Source organism: Heloderma suspectum, chromosome 5 (genome assembly GCF_057233095.1).
Source record: "Heloderma suspectum isolate Gila_16-S chromosome 5, 16-S_ref, whole genome shotgun sequence".
NCBI classification, from domain to species: Eukaryota; Metazoa; Chordata; class Lepidosauria; order Squamata; family Helodermatidae; genus Heloderma; species Heloderma suspectum.
The window spans coordinates 178,017,544-178,039,270 of NC_139462.1; the positions used below are offsets into that span (position 1 = coordinate 178,017,544).

Genomic DNA, 21,727 nt, shown 5'->3' on the forward strand with positions numbered 1-21,727 from the left:
TGCCAATAACCTGAAAATCATTATTCTTCAAAACAAAAACAAAACATTTAAAGGGAGTTTCTAGTGTGAAACTGAAAGATTAAACTTCCTCAGCAAGTTTGATTCTATTTATTTAGGCCTCAATCAAGACCAGGCTTTCTCTTGCACTATAGGTTTAATTAGCATAACTTATGACTGGCCACTGTGATTACTTTGTTTTATTTGAACATTTGCATAAAATTCTCATACACCACAGCCTTTATATTTCATGGCATTTTGGCTCCATTGACTATAATATACCCATGTGTATGTATACCAAAAGATAATACTTCATGTGTCTGAAGTGGGTCCTAGTCCATGAAAGCTTATACTACAATAAATCTGTTCATCTAGTGTCCCATATGATTCTTGTTTTATAGGAGTTTAGTGGAAGAACGAACAAGCCAGATAGGATTCCTTTTTTAAAAAACTGTTTTTCATATCAGCAGACTCTATAATGTCTGCTGTATCATGCTAGCAAAGGACATGGTTTACAACTTGTTTTTATATTTTCAAAAATGTTTCAGTTGCTTCCTTATCCCAGTATATAGCTATGCCATTCAAGGCCCTAACCAAAGGCAATGTTCTAACCTGATTAGACCCTGCAAGAATTTCTGCCATTATCTTAAAACTGGAACAGTCTGCAGACAAATGCTTTAACATCATGTCTTCAATATGAAACATATTTTTACTTTTGTAACAAATTCTGGCAGCATCCAGCCTAAGGAAGGTTTTGACACACTTCAGAAACTTGCACATTAAATTGGAAGTGTTAATTGGCCGTAATAAATACATTATTCTAATAAATACAGCCAGTTTGTTTCAAAAAACAGTTCAAAATGCTGGTTTATGGCATTAGCAGTGCAATCTTATGTCTATTTAAGAGTAAGTATACTGAATTCAATGAGGCTTAGTCCCAGATAAGTGAACATAAGACTGCAGCCTAAAGCCCTTAATTTTTTGAGACTAGGGCATCTGAAGGACCACCTGATTTTTGGGAAATTCTCTCTTCTACAATTAAATGTAGTCTTATTAAGCTTACTAGGCACTCATATGTTCAACTGTATGGTGTTAGTCACAAAAAAGCTGTTTGTCGACAATACAAATCTATCCAGGTTCTCTCTTTGTCATCTCCATGACCAATCATTGCAAGGTATAATTGTTTATCATATTGAGATATTTCATATCACTTCATGGCCTGAATGTATATTTTCCAGCCAATGTGAAGATAGTTGAAGCCCCCAGATTTTTCCCCCATGTCAAGCTCATCATTATAACATTGGTCAGGAGTGGATAACATGCCCTCAGCATTTGGTTTTGGTATTCAGTGTGACTGACAACACAATCCAGTACATGTTTACTCAGAAAGAAGTCCCATGGAGCTCAATGGGACTTATTACCAAATAATGGTGTATAGGGCTGCAGCTTGACTGTGTTTCTACTATGCTTTAAGATTTATTCCATTCAACGAAATCCAGTGGGAAATTCATTGCACTCATGCCCTACTTGTGGGCTTCCCACAGGCACTGGTTGGACAATGCCTGAACAGAATGCTGGAGTAGATAGGCCTTTAGTTTGATTCAGTATGGCTCCTCTTATGTTCTTAATGCTCTTGGAAAAGCACCAACAAGGCAGCCTACTTTCTATATATTTCATATCCAGGAATAAATGTATGCCATTGATTATTGCTATCCCCTTATTATAACCATAATAAATGTACTCTTTTGGTTTCCATTGCAAATAGCAGCATTGAAGAGGAATATTCCTCAAGTTCACTCAAAATCAACTTTGTAACAAAAGATGTTTATAAATAATTTTTGTGAACTGCCCAGTCAGCTTCAGTTATTGGGTAGTACAGAAATGAAATAAATGAATAAATAACTTACCAAAATTAGTTCATCTAATATATACATAAGAACTAGCTTTAAAAACACACTCCACCCACTGATATAACAATCATGAAGCTTCAATAGTTGCTTAATCCAAGGAGAATATGCATACAGATGTACAGTTACAAATTACAATTTGTAATTTAAGGGTATAACATCACACATACACACACCTCACCTCTCTCCTCCCAGAATAGATCAAACCCATTCCAACAAGGAAAAGTTGCTGCTGTGTGCATCTGGAAAGGTTATCTACGAAGCATTGATACTTATGAGCAAACAGTAGCCACAAGTTACTGTTGTGTTTTAAGTACAAAAACCCATCTACAATTTGCAAGCAGTGAAAGCTACCAAAAGTGGAAGTAGTTTGGACTGAGAAAGCAGCTTGTTTACAAACCTCACAGTGTGCTGATTTTAAAGGCAAAGCTGTACTATAGCCAAGACAATAGCATTACCAAGGGGAGACAGACCACACTCGTTTAGTTCCTCTCTCTCTCTGCTTGCTGTAAAGACTTGCTGTTATTACGAGAAAGAGAAAAGCCTCTACCCAGTTGCAAGGTTAATTTTTCCCTTTTTTCTCCTAAATTGTTTCAGTGGCGGGGGAGGGGGGAGCACTTGACACACACACACACACACACACACACCCCGCAACACATTTGCGGTACAAGCCTACACAGGGCCCACTCTCCTTCCAAGTAGGTTCACCTGCTCTCTCGCCATCCCCGTGCTCGCTCGCTGCAGTGCACGTTCCCTCTCGCCAGTTTAACCTCTCCAAGCTAGTCCTTCTCCGTACTCCTCCCACCGCTTACTAACACCCCACATTAAACAGAAAGCACATTTCGATACGTCTCTGGCACTCAACACGCACACACAGAGTTCCACCCCACATCTACTTCTTCGCCATTTTCCATCGCACCCTAACCTTGGAACCCGTCTCCCGGCCGGGCTCATCCGTCCTCGCGACCACCACCCCACGTTGCCGCCATACATTCAAACGCACCCAAGTCTGACCCGCCTCTCCCACCCTGGAGAGCAGGGGCCGCCCCTAAGTCACCTCAACAAGGGCGAGAACTCCCGCATTCGCGCTCGCGTACGCACCGCACCATCACCGCCGCTTCCCTTCCACGCCACTGCTGTACGGAACGGTTGGCCAAGCCCGGAGGAGACGGCGACGTTATGACGAAGGACACGACCGGCGCCACAGAAAACGAGGCACTGAGGGTCAATAAACTTCCCCCGCGCTTGACATGGGCAGGGAAGGGGGGAGAAGGCAACAGCCACTGGCTGACTAGGCCGCTTACCTACAAGGACGGTGGCGACTTCAACAGCGCCGATCTGCAGCCGCCATTACCCCCCACATCGCACGGCCCCCGCGCGTCACTTCCGGGCTTCGTGCGTATGAGCGTCCTTTTCCTTCCGCGTGACGTTTCCGAGTCGATGCACGCAACTGGCACGTCATCCTTTTTAGTCCCGTTGCCTTCTCTCGCCGCCCCTCCCCCCCCCCGAATTGTTACAAGGAAGAAAGACGAAGGCGCCGTTCGTTACGCTTAGGGGGTGCTCGCCTCGCTGAGAGTGGCGATCCCGCCCCAATATCAGGACTGGCCAAAGTGTTACGAAGTCGTGAGCGTGCTTTCGGGGTCTCCAGAACTCTTAGTCGGGCCGGATGTGCAAACAAACGGAAAGTCAAGAACCTGGTCGTGATGATGTTGCCTCCCGTCCGCCGTTTATGCCACACTGATGATGAAGAGCAGGAGAACTTATGTAGGCATAATTAAGACAGCGAAGAGTTTTGTGGCCTCTGAAAGACTAACGAATTTATTCTGGCAGATGAAAGTTGTTCAGAATAAATTCGTTAGTCTTCAGGTGCCTCAGGGCTCTGTTTCTGGGCCAATAGGCTTAACAAGGCTCCCCTCTGGAAATAATAAAGGGTGGAATCCTAAGTATGGTAAGACAGAAAAAACCTCCTACAATTCTCAGTATTCCCCAGCCAGCACTGGAGTTGTAGGAGTTTTTTTGTTCTGTCTTTCTAAGCATGCAAAGGATTGCACCCTGAGACTATTATAAACTGTAGAGTTTGGGGCAGCAGCATCAATCATGCCCTGTTTCTCTTTCCCTTCTCCCCGCCCCTTTATTTTGTTTAACATCTAACCCTGTACTAGATTATTCCTAGATACCAATCTGACCTTGTTGATCACTTTTTCCACTCATCGGGTGAATATCATGGTTTAAGGAATGTTTGGTGTAATTTTTTTTTAGGTGCGAGTCCCTGTCTGATGAGGTACAAATGGGATTATATTGTAGGGTGTGTTTGGAGTGGAAGGTAGAAACCTGTTGATATGTGTAATGGTCACTGGGTTCCTGGTATATAAAGTGATTGAGCCTCTTCCAGAAGCATGCATCTTCTGGAAGAAGAAGCTTTTAAAGGCTAGTATATGAAAGCCACTCTCAAATTTATCTTGGGCCAGAGGTTGATTTACAGTGCAATCCTATGCATGTCTACTCAGAGGTAAATACCATTGCGGTCAATGGTGCTTACTCCCAAGTAAATGAGGAATGGTTTGCAGCCTTAGTATCAGATTTGTATTTTTCAGCCTTTGGGTTCATAATTGTCTAGGGCTACCAGCTTTTAGGAAATAGCACCTGTAGTTGTAACATCTTCAGAGCAGTGGGATGGAATTCAGGAATGGTGAGGCAGAACGAGGACTCCTGCTTTAATGTTGGATACAAGTGGGAGCGAGTCATCACTTCCGAATAAAGCCCCATTATTCTGGGACTGTTAAAACAATAGATCAGGAGCTAGTGATAACCTAAACATGTTGGAAGTTACCCAAAACTTTCAGAATATATAGAGATGGAATTTTAAAATCCAGGTATATAAGTATAATTTTTAAAAACAAAACCGAATACAATTGTTATGGTCTGGCAGATTTTTTTCTAACTCCATTGTTCCAATCAAGCCCCAAAATACACTGACAGCAAAAACAGCAGGCCATAGGTCAATGCTAAAAAAAAAAAAATCATCAGGAAGACAAGGCAGAAACTAATAAAACTATGAGGTAGCAAGGGCTTTTCAATACACACACATACAGGAGTAGAGACAAAAACAAAGTGCCAAAGAGTATAATAGAAGGAGTAACAGAAAATATGGGGGTCAAGCGGTCTGCTATTCCTTGCCATTATAATGTTATTTCATAATGGTTTTAAGAAAGTTTAAAGACATACAAATTATTTCAAAAAGCAAAGGAAGTGAACATTTAATGATTCCTCTTCCTTTGAACACTTACATTTTGGGCAGATGTGAAACTAGCTTGCCTGGTTCATTCGGAGAGCAATGATTTTTCTAAACCAGAAGTGGTAACCATGTGCATTTCATCCCCACTCTGCTCCTTCTGGAGTAGTGCCATTTCTCTTTATCCACTGTTCACTCTTACTGTTGTTATTTAACAGAGCAGAAGTTGTGAGGCATGGTGCAAATGCTGTTGATTCCAAAGATTATTGCTCTTGTTTTGTGGCATGGTTCTCCAGACAGGCTGTTAGGTCTTCTTGTGCTAGTTTCAAGGTAGCAGAGAGTAGTGCTAAATTGCTCAGCATAGCCTGTGGCTGTTATTTTATTGGATGTAGGCACGAGACCAAGGGTGCTAAACCCGTTTCAGCTCAAGGGCCAAATTCCATTTTGGAGAGGTTCTCAGGGAAGCACATCCTAAGGCAAAAGAGGCAAGGCCAAAAATACCAGCATATTTTAGCTTAAAGCTCTTACTACCAGTAAGAGCCTTAGAAGAGGCGTTTCAACCTTTTGGAATATGGGGAAAAACTACACAAAAGCCAGGAAACCACCAAACAATTGGTGAACAAAGAAAAGAGGTGGGGCCAGGGGAGAGGCCATCTGGGGGACCCTGGAGGGCTGGATTGGGACTCTAGGAGGGCTGGATTTGGTTCTGCACCTCTACACTAGACTATAGCGATTAGTCACTAGAGGAAGTTCCATTTGCCCTCTTTGAAGGGCTAATGTTCTATTAAAGCTTAGCTTTACATACGTGTACAAGGATGACAGACATCCCAGCTTCCTCCAGCACTTAGTCCTTATGGCCACAATGTGCTGGGCTGATCTAGTCTGTACTTAAACAGTTCCTTGTCTTCTTCCTCTCTGTCCATTTTGCTTGAATCAGCAAATGGGTTGGATTCAGATTTAGTCGTACGGTGGGTTCTCACATCATGTTAAGCCACCCTGCAAATAAGCCACGGTAGGTTGGTTCTTCTTAGAACAACCCATGGTATGCCCTACAGTTGATTGGGCTTGCTGTGGCTTCTTCTCCCCTTCCTTCTCCCTCAGTCCTCCAGCTGGTTCCAGCATGAATCCCAGGTGCCTTTGTAGCAGAACCTGTCTTGTCTCCTTGACCTGGCCCCTTCCCCACTCCGATTGCTACCCCTTTTTGTTTGCCACCTTCTTTTTCTCCCAGTGCTTCAGGAGTATGCAAACATGTTTGTAATTTTAAAATTATTGTTTTTCCCATTCTTTCGCAAGCATGCAAGAGTGGACTTTCACCTGTCCGATATGTGTAGCCTTGCCTTGTCAATGTCCTTGTATGTTGCAGCTGCCAACAGGAGCATGGCAGTGCTGTAGGTAACCTACAATGAAATTGACAAGACAAGGCTGTATATAGGCTAATTTGAGCACAGTTGTGAAGAACCAGGGGAAACCTGATTGTAAGAGAAAGGAAGGACCTAGCAGCACAATTCAGAAGCACCAAAATGGGTGGGAAAGGCAAATGGAGTAAGTGCCCCAAAAGTGTGTGTGTGGGGGGGGGAGGGACAATATGTCCTCGGTAATGTAATCCTCTCACTTTTAAGTGCTGAAATGACACTTCTCGGTGTCCTCCTCCCATTCAGCACTTTCCTGAGTCTTGAGCAAAGTCCAGAAAGGGGAGACATTGGCTCCCACCCCGCTTTTTGGTGCTCTGTTTTGGAGCAGTTATTGCAGTTGTGTCAATTTCCTTAACTTCCCAGTCCTTAAATATGCACAAATTTCTCCTGCATTTACTTCGCAGCCTTTAAATTTGTGCAAATATTCCCAACAGTTAAAAACAAAAACAACCTTAGAGGGTGGCTGAATGGGAATGAGCAAATGGGGTGCCTGCACCAGCTGTATTTATACCCCCCCATGGATCCCATTTACTCTGTCCCATGCAGCTGCCTTTTAATTTTTTTTTAAACTGTTGGGAATATTTGCACACATCCAGTGAAGTGCAGTAACCACAGCAGTAATTGCTCTGAAAATTGCTCTGAGCAGCAAAAAAAGGGGGTGGGGAGTTAATAACTCCCATTTCTGGACTAGCTAGAGACTCAGAGAAGTGTTGAAAAGGTGGAGGGCATGGAGAAGTGTCAGTTCAACAGTGTAAAGTGAGAGGGTCACATTGCCAAGGAGGAGGTATTGTTCCCCCACTTTTGGTGTACCACTGCACAAATTAGCTTATATGCAACCATGGCTTGTCAGTTTCCTTGTATGTGACCTATTCCACTTTGCAGCTCCCTTTGACAGCTGAAATATACAAGGAAATTGACCAGGCAAGAGTACACATATTGGACAGCTGTAAGTGCACTCTTGCACACTTGCGAAAGACCAAGAAAAAATAATTTTAAAAAATGACCCCATCTGCTCATTTTTGAAGCACCAGGTGTGTTTTTTAAAAGGTGACAAACGAGTGATGGTTCTTCTGAAGTGCCATTTCGGCATCAGTGGAGGGGCATCACTGGCAAGCGAGGCTGGAGGTGGCACTGGTGAGATAGTGAAGAGTGGCATGGGGCGGGCGGGGGTGTGGGTTGCTGCTCTTGTCAAGTGGTTCTGTATCTGATCCTGGCAACCCACAATAAAATTGCTCTCCTGGGTTCGGATGACATGACAACCAACCATGGGTATGAACAGCCCTACAACATGCCATGGGTGGTTGGGGTGGCTTGTTTGCAAGAACTAAGCCACCCTGTGGAGAACGCGCCAGGTTTGGACAACGCAACAACTCACCATGGCTGGCTGCCCATGGTGGGTTGTCGTGTTGTATGAACCCAGTCATAGAGTAGACCTATAAAAATGAATGAGACTTAAGTCAATGGGACTTAAGTTACCATTTATTTCAGTGAGCCTACGCTAAGCATAACTAAGTCTGGATCCAACTCCATAATTGCTGTCTGGATCCAACCCAATAATTGCTTACCACCAGAAGCTACCAAGAATACCTCATTTCCAACTACTTTGCATCCTTAGTTTGGGGTTCCCTTGCCTGAGTCAGATGAAGGCATCGTCAGGCACCTCCACGATGGGGTGCAGCTGTTAAGCAACTGTCTTGACATGGCACACTGTATTGTAGACATGCAAGCTGATCAGGAATGGGTAGTCTGTCTCATTGTGGAGGTTACAGTTGACGGTCTTTAGGTTCTTTCCAACTTTATCGTTATTAATTATATTACCTATGGAATAATACATCACTATTTGTTTTAGTACTTAAATAATTATATCTACATCTAAGGATATGTAGACAGATGTAATGGGTTGGATCCAGATTTAAGCACATGCAACTGGGCAGGTGGAAGTAAACTTGCTACACAGAGGATTGGGGGACCCTGTTGAATGGGGCGAGTTGTGTCTTGGGGGAGAGGGGATCCACAAAAATCAGGTGGAGGCCCCTTCCATGAGCAGTGCCCTTTTGTCCACAGAAAAAGAAACTCCATGATGTTACTAATTTCCTCTTCTGTTTTTTTTTTTTACGTTATTTTAAAAATCATACTTAGAAAAGTTTTCACAAACACTTATTGCAACCATAAAACCTTGAAATATCTTTATCATGCAATACCATCTCGTACATCTGTATACTGTGAAGCAATAAAAATGATTCTGCTATTAAAGAACTTCAGGTGATGAAAATAAAGTGTAATGATGATACCACGTGATGGTACTAATGCAGAGTGGCACACATAAGTTGATTTAAATGCTTCATTATGGATAAAGTCTAATTTCTGCACCAGTTCTTCACAAAAGTCTGAGGTTACTATGAAATATGAAAGGTATATATGTCATCAATTAAACAGGAGTTCATTCTAGAGTTGATGTACAGCACGGGTCCCCAACCTTTTTGGACCCATGGGCCCATTTAGAAATTTGAGAAATGCTATGGGCACAAGCACAAAATGGCTCCCATGGAGGATGTGGTTCATCACATAATGCCATGGGGGCCTGGCTAGTCAAAAGTGAGCCAAAGAGGGGCTGGAGAGAGAAATAGCAAGGCTAGGAGGGAAGGGGAAATAGCAATGCAATAGGGGAGAGAAAGAAAGAGCAAGGCTAGAAGCTTGGGGTGGGGGGGACAAGCCAAAGAGGAGGAGGGAATAGTGAGGCTAGAGGCTGGGAGGCAGAGAGGGAAAAACAGTAATGCAAAGGAGTAGAGGGGAGAAAAAGAGTAAGGCTAGAGGCTAGCAAGGGATAGAAAGAAGATTGCCCCAATATTTACCAAGGTTTTTCTTCAAACAATTTTTGTAAAGGGGGCAGGGAGGGGAGAGCTTCATGGGCACCACTGGAGATCCTGGGGGCACCATGGTGCCCACGGGGTGCTGCGTTGGGGACCCCTGGTGTATGAGTTACCTTTTCATCTAAAATAATCTATCAGAAAATTCATTTTGACATCACTCTGCATCTGGCTTTTTCCATTATAAATTATCTTCCTGTTATACTTAATTTTGACAATGTTTGCTTCCTGGGTACTAAAACTAGTAATTGTGCACATACTTCTAGAGAGATGGAAGGCATCCCTTTGGAATATATTGGAAATAACGTATTCCTAGTATTGTCTGCTCAGGAGAAAATCCTGTGTGTGTGTTGGCTTTCTTTGCCAACTCGTAACTGGAATTGATGAACTAAATCTATTCAAAGGTTGCCAGGTTATTTAAATCAGTATGAGCGAGATTGATGCAATGTGTGACTTTTCCCATAAGGATATAGGTGAGAGCAGACATGTTAATTGTGTATGTATGGGAGGGTGGAGAGGGAAAGAAAAAAAAATAAAGACCAAAGGTGTGAAACTTGGCAGCTTTGCATTGTACAATGGGCATAAGAAACCACATTTTCTGTCAATGAGCACATCTGAATTGCTGTTACTTCACAGTTGGATGACTGTATTGTTAAAGTCATGGAATGTTTTTTAATAAATGCAAATTGTGAATTAAGTGCTTGAACTCACTATGATTTTGCTCTCTGGTGTGTAATTAATATATGTGTACTGGAGCCCCATGTCTGGAGGAGTGTTTCATTTCTTATTTATAGCACACGCATTTTTTTACTTCTTGTGTACCTTCTTACAGACACAGAAATACCCAGCATCCTATACCTGCAATGCTGCTGTGAAACCTTTTATCTAAAAGATAGATGGCTATTGCCAGCTGACTCAAATCACTATCAGTTTATTGAGGATGTACAGTTTAATACAGATAAAAGAGATTGGCACATAGAGATAAATGTGGGGCTCCAACTAAAACAATACTCAGGGTCCTGTATACCCACTCTGCCAAGACTTGTTGCATGACCCTTAACTCACTGAGTGTGTTTCTTGACTGCTGAGGGGCCCTGCCTCTTAAAACTGCTTCCAAGGACCCATACTTCACCCTCTCCATCTGTAGACTTTCTTCTATGCAAAACAACATCAACATCCTATTTGCAGAAAGGCATTGTGTAAGACCCATGAGCATGTCTGAACACTGTGTTTGTCCTGTGATTATTTTAGAACATTTCCTGATGAATTTACTCAAATGATATTTGCAGTTTTAACTATTTGCAGTTTCTTTTTCTTTTTTTAAAACCCTCTATAGGTAGCAATGCTATGCACATCTGCTTGGAAAAAAGCCCCAGTGAGATTTAATTCTGTGTGCTGGATCAGTTCACACCTATAAAATCCCAGCCTTATCAATAGAGGCACTATCACATGCAGGGTTTTAAAACCGTTCTTCTGGTATTTTGAAGTAGCTGTGAATGCAAGTGTCATGCTTACTTCCATTCGTATTAGGGGAATGCAGTTAGGCAAAGATATAGTGGGAAAGCTTAGACCATATATGGTGCCAGTGATTGGGCAAACTCAGACATAGCTCAAGGCCCCAGTGTTGTCAACCCCTCTCCCTGGGACATGTACTTCCTAGCTGCTTGTTGTAAATCCTTATTCTGGGTTTAGAAAAATCGCAACAGTAACAATGCCATACTTTTATGACTATCCTTATTCCATGAGGGAAAAATACAAAGGCATTACCTTTAAAGCCCTAAACATCCTGGATGAGGGTACCTTAAAGGCCATTCTTTTCATATACACTGCATACATCCCCACACTCAGATCAGTATTAGATATCCTCTTCTATGTCCCCACTATCTTGTAGTTCAAGTAGCTACAAGAGACAGGGCCTTTTTGGACATGCTGTCCTTTAGGCAGAAGTGGGGAATTCTGGCCCATGGACCAAATGCAGGCTTCCAGGCCTCTCAGTCCAGACCTCTGGAGTCTTCCCAGGCCATGGCCCCATCCCAGACCTTGTTCTGGCTTACTGATATTCTTTAGTCCTTCCTGCTCTGTGTCCCAGCTACAAAGCTGTTGGAGGGAAATGTGCCCAAGTTGGGGAAGGCAAATGCTTGGATGCAAATGTGACTCTTACCTTTGTTCAGTAAGTACATCTGTAACTCTGCCCACTTTGGGCTCTGGATATGCCCACTGCTGGAATACAGTCACCCAACAGTGTTGACCAAGGGAATATGGATCTTGACAGGAAAAGGGTTACCCATTCTTGCCCTAAGGAGTCCCACCTAGTTTTTGTGCTCCTAATTTTTACCATATAGCAAAGACCTAGTTCTTTCAGCAGGCTTTGTAAATTTGACTACTTCCAAGAAAACAAGCATAGGATTGCACTGTAAGGTATAAGGTTTTATTCACATGAGTCCTCACAAAAATACTTTTGCTGGTAGGGAGCAAATACAGCTTGCACTTTGCAATATTTGAGGACGGAAGCCTAAGATAATTGACTGATCTAAGTCAACCAGTTTATCCATCAAGGCCAAATTCTATGAGAATGGAATTTGTATCCCAAGCTTCCCCCAAGAAGCTCAGAGTATTTTATCTACAAAACAACCCTGTGGTATACGTAGTGACTGGGGATAACGGGAATTGTAGTCAGACACATCTGGAGGGTGCCAGGTTGGGGAAGGCTGAGCTAAATAATACTGATTTACCCAAGGCCACTCAGTGAGTTTCATGGCTGAGCAGTGATTTGAACCATGGTCTCCACAGTCCTCCGAACAAATGTCAGTAGCTGTTTTCAATTTCTACAATTCCAGCTCCTGGTTTTGGAGCAAGACATCCTGAGCAGATCCTTTCTCTGAGTGGGCCAATGCCCTCCTCACACCTCTCACTGCTGAACATTTGCTTGTCCTCTCCCTCTAGGCCCAATCTGCAAGCTGCCCAGGGCAAGGCAAGCGGAATTGGATGCTCTTTTTTCGTGTTCCTGTCTATACCCACTTGCTCAGAGGGAGGAGTAAAAGCAGGGGCAGGTGGCTCCAGGAGTTGGCAGTGGAGGCCTTGTTGGAGTGGGGGCCTCAGCAGGTGCCCAACAATACCGACTTCTGGTGTGGGCCCTGATTTCACTTATATCCCGATCCTCCTTCCAATGATCAGCTTGTGGGTAATCTCAGACCACTTTCAGGGCCCAAATACATTGGCATTTGAGTGTGAGAGTGAGTGAGTGAGTGTGTGTGTGTGTGTGTGTGTGAGAGAGAGAGAGAGAGATGTTCAAACATTACAATACAGCTCAGCTGTAGCCATTTTTCAAAGTACATGTGTCACCTTAAAACAGCCTTCCCCAACCAGGTGCCCTCTACATTTTTTAGACTACAGCTTCCATCATTCCTCACCTTTGGGCATTCTGGCTGGGGCTGATGTGAACTGAAGTCCAAAACATATAGGGGGACCAGGATGGGAAGTCTGCCTTAAAATAAGTATGCTGGATTAACTTTTAAAGAAAGGCTTTTGTAAATTTGATAAGGCTCACGTTTTAGTAGTAAAAGAAAAATCAGCTTCACTTTTAAATACATTGTTTCTAACCCTTTGTCACTGTAAATGGGAAGATCAAAACATGACTGCCTGAAGATCCCCGGTATTAACTTATAGAAGTCACTGCCATAAACTGTGATGATACTCAGTATTTGCACAGCTTCAAAAAAGGAAAAGGAAAAGAAAAAAAGGCTAAGACACATCTAAGAAGAATATATCTATAAGTGATGGTAGCTAAATAGAACCTAGAATGCTCAAAGGCAGAGACAATATACAGGGAAGGGCGTAGCTCAGTAGTAGCGTACATGCTTTGCAGGCAAAAGGTCCCAGGTTCAGTTCTTGGCATCTCCAGGTAGGATGGGGAAGGACTCCTGCCTGAAATCCTAGAGAGCCACTGTCAGTCAATGTTGACGGTACTGAGCTAAATGGACCAATGGTCTGACAGCATAAGGTAGCTTCCCATATACTTCCGAATATCTGTGGATACTCAGCTGGGGAGGAGCAATGCCTTCAGGGCCTGCACATAAGCTTCCCAGAAGCATTGTTGGCCGCTGTTGGAGACAGAATGATGAACTAAGTGGACCTTTGGCAGAATCCTTTTATGGTCCAATGTAAAAGTTCACAGTTCCAACAACATGGCTTAGGATGCAGATTTAGTAGCAAGCATTGTGTTTTACATGTTTAAAAGTGCAGATGTATGTGTGTCTACTGAAAAATAAGCCTCATTGGGTTCAGTGGGACTTACTGCCAGGTAAGTGTGCATAGGATTGGAGCCTAAAGGATTTAGGGTGCATATTGGAGCCTAAAGGATTTAGGCTGCAAATCCTATGCATATTTAGGAGCCTCGTGTGGTGCAGAGTGGTAGGCGGCAGTATTGTAGCCGAAACTCTCCCCACGACCTGAGTTTGATCCCAGCGGAAGCCAGGTTTCGGGCAGCTGGCTCAGGTCGACTCAGCCCTCCATCCTTCCAAGGTCAGTAAAATGAGTACCCAGCTTGCTGGGGGAAAGGTAGTCATGACTGGGGAAGGCAATGGCAAACCACCCTGCCATAGTCTGCCATGAAAACGCCAGCGAAAGCGGCATCCCTGTGGGAGTCAGCAGTGACTCAGTGCTTGCACAGGAGGAACCTTTCCTTTCCTTCCTATGCATATTTGGACAGAAAACAGCCCTACAATGCCCAGCATGCTTCAGCCCCCATGCTGGCTGGGAGATGCTGGGAGTTTCATCTCATTTCATTTATTATATTTCTATACCGCCCCATAGCTGAAGCTCTCTGGGCGGTTCACAAAAATTAAAAACCATTAAAATACATTATATAAAATATAAAGACTATTCACATAATGAAGTAAAACAAATAACACACAAAACAACAACATATATCTAAAACAATTTAAAACAATCAGCTAGAGACAATCAGAGACTCATTATACGCTGCCAAATGCCTGAGAGAAGAGGGCAGTTTTAACCTGGCACTGAAAAGATGACAATGTTGGCTCCAGGCGGGCCTTGTCAGGAAGATTATTCCATAAATGGAGAGCCACCACCGAAAAGGCCCTCTCCCTTGTTTCTGCCCTCCGAGCCTCCCTCGGAGGAGGCTCCCAGAGGAGGGCCTTGGATGCAGAGCACAGTGTACAGGTTGGTTCATGCTGGGAGAGGCGTTCTGTCAGGTCCCATGGTCCCGAGCCATGTAGGGCTTTATAGGTCAAATCCAGCACTCTGAATTGGGCTCGGAAGCATATAGGCAGCCAGTGGAAGCAGGCCAGAATTGGTCATATATGTTCAGACCTTCTGGTCCCTGTTAACAGTCTGGCTGCTGCATTTTGCACAAGCTGCAGCTTCTGAACTGTTGTAGGACTTTTTTCTGTCTAATCATGAATAGGATTGGGCCCTTAACCTACCATGTTTGGACATTAAACTCAGAATCATTACTGAACCCATTAATAAACTATTCTTTTTGAAAATTAGAATTAGCAATACAGTCTTAGATACTTACTGGTCAATAAGCTGGTCTACTGGTGGTAGGATTTGGCTGCTTATGTGAACTTCCATCTTCTGCATTTCTGCAGCCTGACCTTAATATTTAAAGATAGCAAATACGTTGGGGAAAAGTGGTAGAGAAAATTTGTTCCATATCAGTTTTACCAAGGATTTTACCACCCCCATCCCTTCACTGTTGAACACTAAACCATAAAGCTACTATTATTGCCTTGAGGACACAATGCCCCATTGATGGAAGAATAGCTTTCAGGCCAATTAAAGATTGGCAGTCATCCTACTACAGGTAAAGTAATGCTTGTTAACAGTTCATTTTTGTGACACGGTTTTCAGCATAATCATGCATTTCTAGAAAGCCTATTTAGTGCTTGTGAATATTTTGAAATCTCCTTTTTATAGACATTTTTAGCCTTCACTTTCATATTGAAAGGCATTTTAAAAGGTTAATGGGCACCCATATATTTAATACAGGGGAGGCAAAAATGTTATAGCATGTAGAAATAAGCTTTGCAATTAACAAGCACTTAATGCCTCTCTTTACATTTTAAATATCCTACAATTTCTGAAAATATACACAAATCTGTTTGAGAGGCTGTATTATTAGCGGCAGCTCTATCAATACTGTGACTCCGTTGACCCCTTTGGAACTTTTTTTGTAATGGCAGTTTAACACAGTAGTAAGCTTTCATGACTGCTAACTTGAAACAAAAAAACAGAAGGGCAGCAAAATTGTTATAATACAGTAATACCTAGGATGCAGCACACTAACTTTAGTGCTAATTTCTCACACATCACCTTATTACATCAGTGCTTAAACAGATTATCATGGGAATTTGAAATAAAATTTAATGAATATTTGATTTGAAGTTGTAATCTGCAAATGATTGCAATCAGAAACGGCATTTTTCCAGGTCAACACCCCCCCCCCCCGGTTTTCAAGCACAAATTTCACAAGAAGGCCTGATGTGAGAGAATAAAGCTCTAATTTCATAGATACAAAACTGTAAATTTCTTTCCAGTATTCACGTTGTGAGATTTTGATTATGGGCAGTAGCCAGAGCTGGCAAGCACCAGTGGGACCCACTGCTTGCACAACAGGGATTGTACGCTTTGGACAGGAACTGGAAACAAGTGAAAATGCTTGTTTCCAGAATGGGGCAGATCAGTGGAGCTGACATAATAGAGGTCTGCTGACCTGTCCCAATCTGGAAACAAGTGTTTCCACTTGTTTTAGTGCTTGCTTTAGTGCTTGAAGAATTGGGCTAGCCTTATAATTAGGCAGGTAGAGTGAAGCAGTCGCCTCAGGCAGCCTATTTTAAAGGGCAGCAAATGGTTAGAGAGCAATCCTATGCCCCCTAGACAGTGTCCGGGGGCCATAGCATTTTTTGGTTCCTGGATGTGAGGCCGGAGACAGAATTCTGACCTCAGACCCAGGAGTCCAAGCTCCCGGCCCCCTCCCCCTCACAGCAGGCACAAAAAGAACCATGCCAGCTGCCTCTATGAGCTTGCAAATGTGAGCCCAGAGAGGAGGGAAAGGGGGCATGCTGGTGGGCAGGGTGGGGAGTGGGGAAGTGGGGATATGAGCTATCCCCAGCCTTCCCAGCCTCTGTCCCTCCCGCTCCCTCACACCTCAGCTAGACAGGCAAACATGCCTGTCTAGCTAAAATCCAGAGCACTAGATGCTCAGAAGCCTCTGAGTTTGGAGGCTTATGAGTACCCAGGGTGGATGCAATAGGATCGCACCTTTTATTATTTAATTTATTATTATTTATTTTTATTGCCAGGAAGGGGGCCAGGCGCTTGTGGGATTTTCTGCCTCAGGTACAGACTGGCCTTGTGCACTGTGCCCTTGGCGGCAGGGGGAGGGGCTGAGATACTATTTGCTGTACCTGAGGCAGCAAATGGTCTTGGAGCAGCCCTACCCTACTGTGCTGTGCATGTGAATATCCACTATAAGCTGATGTCCATCCTAAATATCCATATCCAGACCCCTTTATAGAAACATCAGCTGTAGTAGTCACCTAAACTGAATACATAAACAGAACTGCTGTTCTTATTGTTTTGATACACTGGTGTTTTTTTTTTACAGAAAGGCAGAATTAAAAATACTTACAATAAAAGTAATAGTAGTAGTACTCTCAGTATTGCCGCCATTGGAGGGATGTTTTGTAGGAATATGAGAGAGGGCTTTCTCAGTGGAAATCCCTGCCAACAGAGGCTAAGAGTGCAATCCTATGCATGTTTAGACAGAAATAAGTCCTACAACTCCCAGCATTCCCCAGCCAGCCTTTGACATATCAGCTGGTCTGTTGATGAAGGGTTTTTTAATTTGCCGGTGCTGTTTATTTCTTTTACTGTTGTGCTTCTTAATTGTTTTTAATTGTGTTTTATGTTGTTATTAAGATTTTATTCTTAATCTGGATTTTATTGTTACCTGACTTGTGCACCATTTTTTTAATTAGAAAGTTAAGATATAAATAAAATAAAGAATCATAGTAATAATAATACTAACCCCATTTGGTTAAAGTTGCACAAAAAAGCAGAGGCATGACTGACAGTGTAAGATCAATGTTTACCTGGAAGTAAGTTCTGCAGAATTCAATGGGGCTTACTCCCAAGTATGTTGTAACTTGCATTATCTGGGGGTATGTCCCTTTAAACCCAGACAGACTTACTTCCATGCATAATGTTGGACTGCAGGAATGCTGGAGAAATGTGCAGGGTAATCTTATTAAAATCATCAGATAGGTTTTATTGTCTACTGTGGCCTTCATAAGAATGTAAGAAGAGCCATGCTGGATCAGTCTAAGGGTCCATCTGATCCAGCATTCTGTTCACCCAGCGGCCAGCCATCTACCCAGAGAAATCCACAAGCAGAGTACAAAGGTAAAAATTCAGTATTATCAATATTGCTCAACTAGGTGCCCTTCAGATGTGTTAGACCAGCCTTTCCAAACCTGGCGCCCTCCACATTTTTTTGGACTATATCTCTCCAGCATTCTTAACCATTGACCATGGTGACCAGGAATGACAAGAGTTGACGTCCAAAACATCTGGAGGGCACCAGTTTGGGGAAGGCTGTGTTGGACCACAACTCCAGTCACCCTCACATCTGGAGGGCACTAGGTCCGGGAAGGCTGGTCTGCTGCCTTTCACCTTTATTGTTGATTTTTGTTCCTAGTGTTGTATCTATAATATTGACTTTTTATCTTTGTACACTGCTATTTTTGGATGAAGGGTGGTCCAGAATTCTTTTAAACAAACAAAATAAACCTATGCCTTTTGCAGCGGAAGACCCACTGATTTCTTACAGGGCTTGCTCCCAAGTCAGTGGGTAAAATCCAGCACTTAGAGTAGACCCATTGAAATAAATGGGGCTTAAATTAGTCATGACTAACTTAAGCCCCATTCATTTCAATGGGTCTACTCAAACTAAGTCTTGTGTTGGGTTTTAGAACCGCGACCCTAAGGAAAATCTCTTTGATTCACAGCCTTTTTCTGTAATGCTTCAGCATTAGGGGAGAGAAAGCAGCCCCTGCACAAACAGAAGGATCCTCCGGGCTGCAAGAAGAAGCTGAGCCGATAAACGAGCGTTTTTGGTGCGTTTCTGCAGCGCCCTTCCCCACACCGCTGCCTACGACACGATTCGCAACACGGACCGGCTGCAGTCACAACTTCCGCCCGGAGCCTGAACTGGACAGTCGCCGCTGCCTTATAAGAACGCCTCTTCAGCTGCCTATCCTGGGCCTCGGGGGTGTAGCCATGGCAGGTCAGCGGCAGGAGAGCGTCTGCTTCGATTGGTGCTCGGCTGCCGTCGGAGGCCGCGATTGGCTGACTTGGCCGCCACTCCCTTCCCGCCTCCTTCCGCGCTTCTGCCGCCGCAAGTAGAGAGAAGCGGAGAGAGCAGAGGAGGTGGCGTCTAGCGGGAGGTCGCGCAGGGGAGGCGGGGAAGCAGCATGGCAGCGGCGTCAATGCTCCGAGTCTCCGCCAGTTTGCTGCACAGGCAAAGGAAAGTCTATGCAGACAGTATTGCAATGGGTAAGGAGCATCGGGCTTGGAAGGCTTTGCTGGATGGCTGAATTGGCTTGCAAAAAGCCTCGCGTTATGATAAGTAAGGAGGCCGGGCCTTCGTGCAAAGCCGTGAGGGCAAACATTGCTGCTATTTATTTCCCCCTTGCCGTGCCCCTTCGCGGAGGCGGTGGGTCAGAGTCGTGAGGTAGCCCCTTGACCAAGCCTGTTGGCACTTGGTGACAGCTGTATTGGCAGGTGGTGGATAGGTGAACGTTTGCATGACATGTAAAGAAGACCAGAAAGAAAGAAAGAACGAAAGAAGAACGTCCATTCTCGCTTTAACTGTTACATCAGGGTGTTTGGCGAGGGGTGTGTACTCTTTCATGCGTTTGACTCCTCACCTGAAGTATGTATTGGCATACACGGCCTTGAGAGCTCAGTGGCTTTGTAGAAGGAAAAGGTTATGACTTCTATTTTACACCCTTTACAAGTATTGTACATGCTATTAAAAACCACACGTGCTGTAAAATTATATTGGACTAATATTAGAATGTATGTCGCTTAAGAGAAGGCTAGTGTCATAAATACTTTAACATGTTTACTTAAAATAACACATGTGGTGCTGAAACAGGCCACAAAAGTTTATGTGACGCTAGTGACCTAAAGTATCAAGTTAACAGTAACTGTGATCTATGCCCATATTTACTTTCCTTATAACACTGTTCATTACTGTGATCTTGTATATTTTTATGTATGTAAAACTTTGTCCAGGTGTGATTAGCCTTGTGCCATGCACGTTATCCATTTGTAAAAAGTTAAGCACCGCCTTATGGATTTGCACAACAAAAATTAGTGTTACAGCACAGTTGTATGCATGTCTACTAAGAAATAGTTCCCACTGAGTTTAATTGAACTTACTCCTAAGTAAGTTTTATAAGACTGAATCCTAACAGTGCAATCTTATGTCTGTTTAGTCAGAAGTAAGTCCCACTATGTTCAATGAGATATACTCCTAGGTAAGTATGCATAGGATTGCAGGCTTTCAGTGCAATTCTATGTATGTCTACCCAGAAGTAAGTCCCACTGAGTTCAGTGGGACTTACTCCCAGGTAAATGTGCATAGGATTGCAGAGAATTCCACCCTAAGTCTTAGGCTGCATGTTCAGACAGAAAAAAGTCTTAAAACTCCCAGCATTTCCCAGCCATGCTGGGAGTTGTAGGACTTTTTCTGTCTAAACATGCTTAGGATTGTGCCCTTAGTCACTTACCTTTAAAGGGACTTATTGAAGGCTTCTACTTGTGTTCGACCTAGTTGGGTTAATAGTAACACCAAATAATAACATAAAAGAAAATGTCAGCCACCTACTAATCTGTCCTTAACCAATTCTCACTATGTATATTTTTCTAATCTCTTTGATAAGAAGCTTTGTGCGCTCAAACCCTGATGTAGTCTTTCACCAGCCAAAGCTGTTTCACCTGTTTTATAGGGAAACATACTATTAACATTCATCATTTGGTGGTTATTAATAATAACCTCCCAACTGCCTTAAATCCCACATACTGAGAAATTTCAGTAAAATCTGTTCTCAATAGAACTTTTGTAGAATGATGAAGAGCATGACCTATGCGTGTAAAGCCTTCAGTTCAAATGTCAGCTCCACCATTAATTCATGTGCTGGTTTGGGCAAGGCATGCCCCACCACACACACATAGCACATCCCTCGTCCCCTGCACTGTAAACTAGTATGATAATAATCATACTAGTTTACAGGGGTTTGGGAAGGGTTACCTGTAGAATATACATGAAGCACGTTGAACACTACAGAATTCCTGTACAAAGTATTACAATTCTTTGCCAGTAGTTGCCTGCTTGTATCAAGTCTTTCGTCAGGTTAGCACAAAGCATACTTTTCTTTATATTGCCCTGTTTAACACGATACATATCCAAGAGAGAAAATCCATGGTGTTTACACAGTTATTGGGTGGTTCAGTGTGCAATGTGAAGTTCTCTCTCCCTTATACTTTCATTTAATATTAAAATTGCAATCCTAAACAAGCTTGGTAGTGAGTAGGCCCCACTGAACATAGTGGGACTTACTTCTGAGTAAACAGGCACAGGATTGTGCTACACACTATTCATTTCCTGGTATCTTCAACATTTATTTATTTGACAGTATTTATGAATCACCTATATTACATTTCTAAGTAATGTACAGAGGATAAGATTGCCTTCCTGGGAATACCTGTTGGAAAAGGTATGCTTTTAGTAAGTGCCGAAAACCTAAAAATGTTGTCACCTGCCTAATTTGTAGGGGTAGGGAGTTTCAGAGAGTGGGAATTATGAGACCAAAGGCTCTATTCTGAGCCATGATAGACCAAACCTCCAACATCTTGGGTACCACCAGAAGGGTATCTCCTGATTAGCGCAGCAACTGAGCAGGCCAGTGGGGGATCAGGTGATCTCTTATGTATCCTGCTGGTCCTGACATTTGGTAAACAGAATTGTTTATCTCTAAAGCTTACATCCTGTCCCTGTGTTCACTGTCATTTTCGGTTCATAGGCCATTTTATGACCAGGTGATATAAATCTATGAATAGTCATATTGCAAAGAAAAAAAAAGTAGTATGTGTGGAAACACCCCCTGCCCCCGGTCCCTTCTCTTTGCAGCTCAGTGATAGAGAACATGTTTTGCACGTAAAAGGTCCCAGATCCAATCTCTGGCATCTTTTAAGTAGCATTGGGAAAGATGCCAATAT

General features: G+C 43.2%; 2 protein-coding genes across 9 annotated transcripts in view; one reads left to right on the plus strand and one right to left on the minus strand.

Moving 5' to 3' along the window:
• The window catches only part of TAX1BP1 (Tax1 binding protein 1), a 62,373-nt gene extending 59,101 nt beyond the window's left edge, over positions 1 to 3,272 (minus strand). For 2 of the 8 annotated variants that reach the window (XM_084858495.1, XM_084858491.1), the window contains exon 1: positions 3,213 to 3,272. Coding sequence is in view for 4 of the 8 variants with exons in the window: in XM_084858492.1 (XP_084714618.1) it covers positions 2,962 to 2,987 (26 nt within the window). In the remaining 4 variants the exon portion in view is untranslated. Of the gene's footprint in view, positions 1 to 2,961 lie in introns of all 8 variants that reach the window. The other 6 variants (XM_084858494.1, XM_084858489.1, XM_084858493.1 and 3 more) reach the window with 3 other exon arrangements.
• Positions 3,273 to 18,845: 15,573 nt separating this feature from the next.
• HIBADH (3-hydroxyisobutyrate dehydrogenase) overlaps positions 18,846 to 21,727 on the plus strand; it is a 114,039-nt gene continuing 111,157 nt past the window's right edge. The window contains exon 1 of the mRNA XM_084858498.1: positions 18,846 to 18,997. Within this exon, the coding sequence (XP_084714624.1) occupies positions 18,916 to 18,997 (82 nt within the window). The 5' untranslated portion in view covers positions 18,846 to 18,915. The remainder of the gene's footprint in view (positions 18,998 to 21,727) is intronic.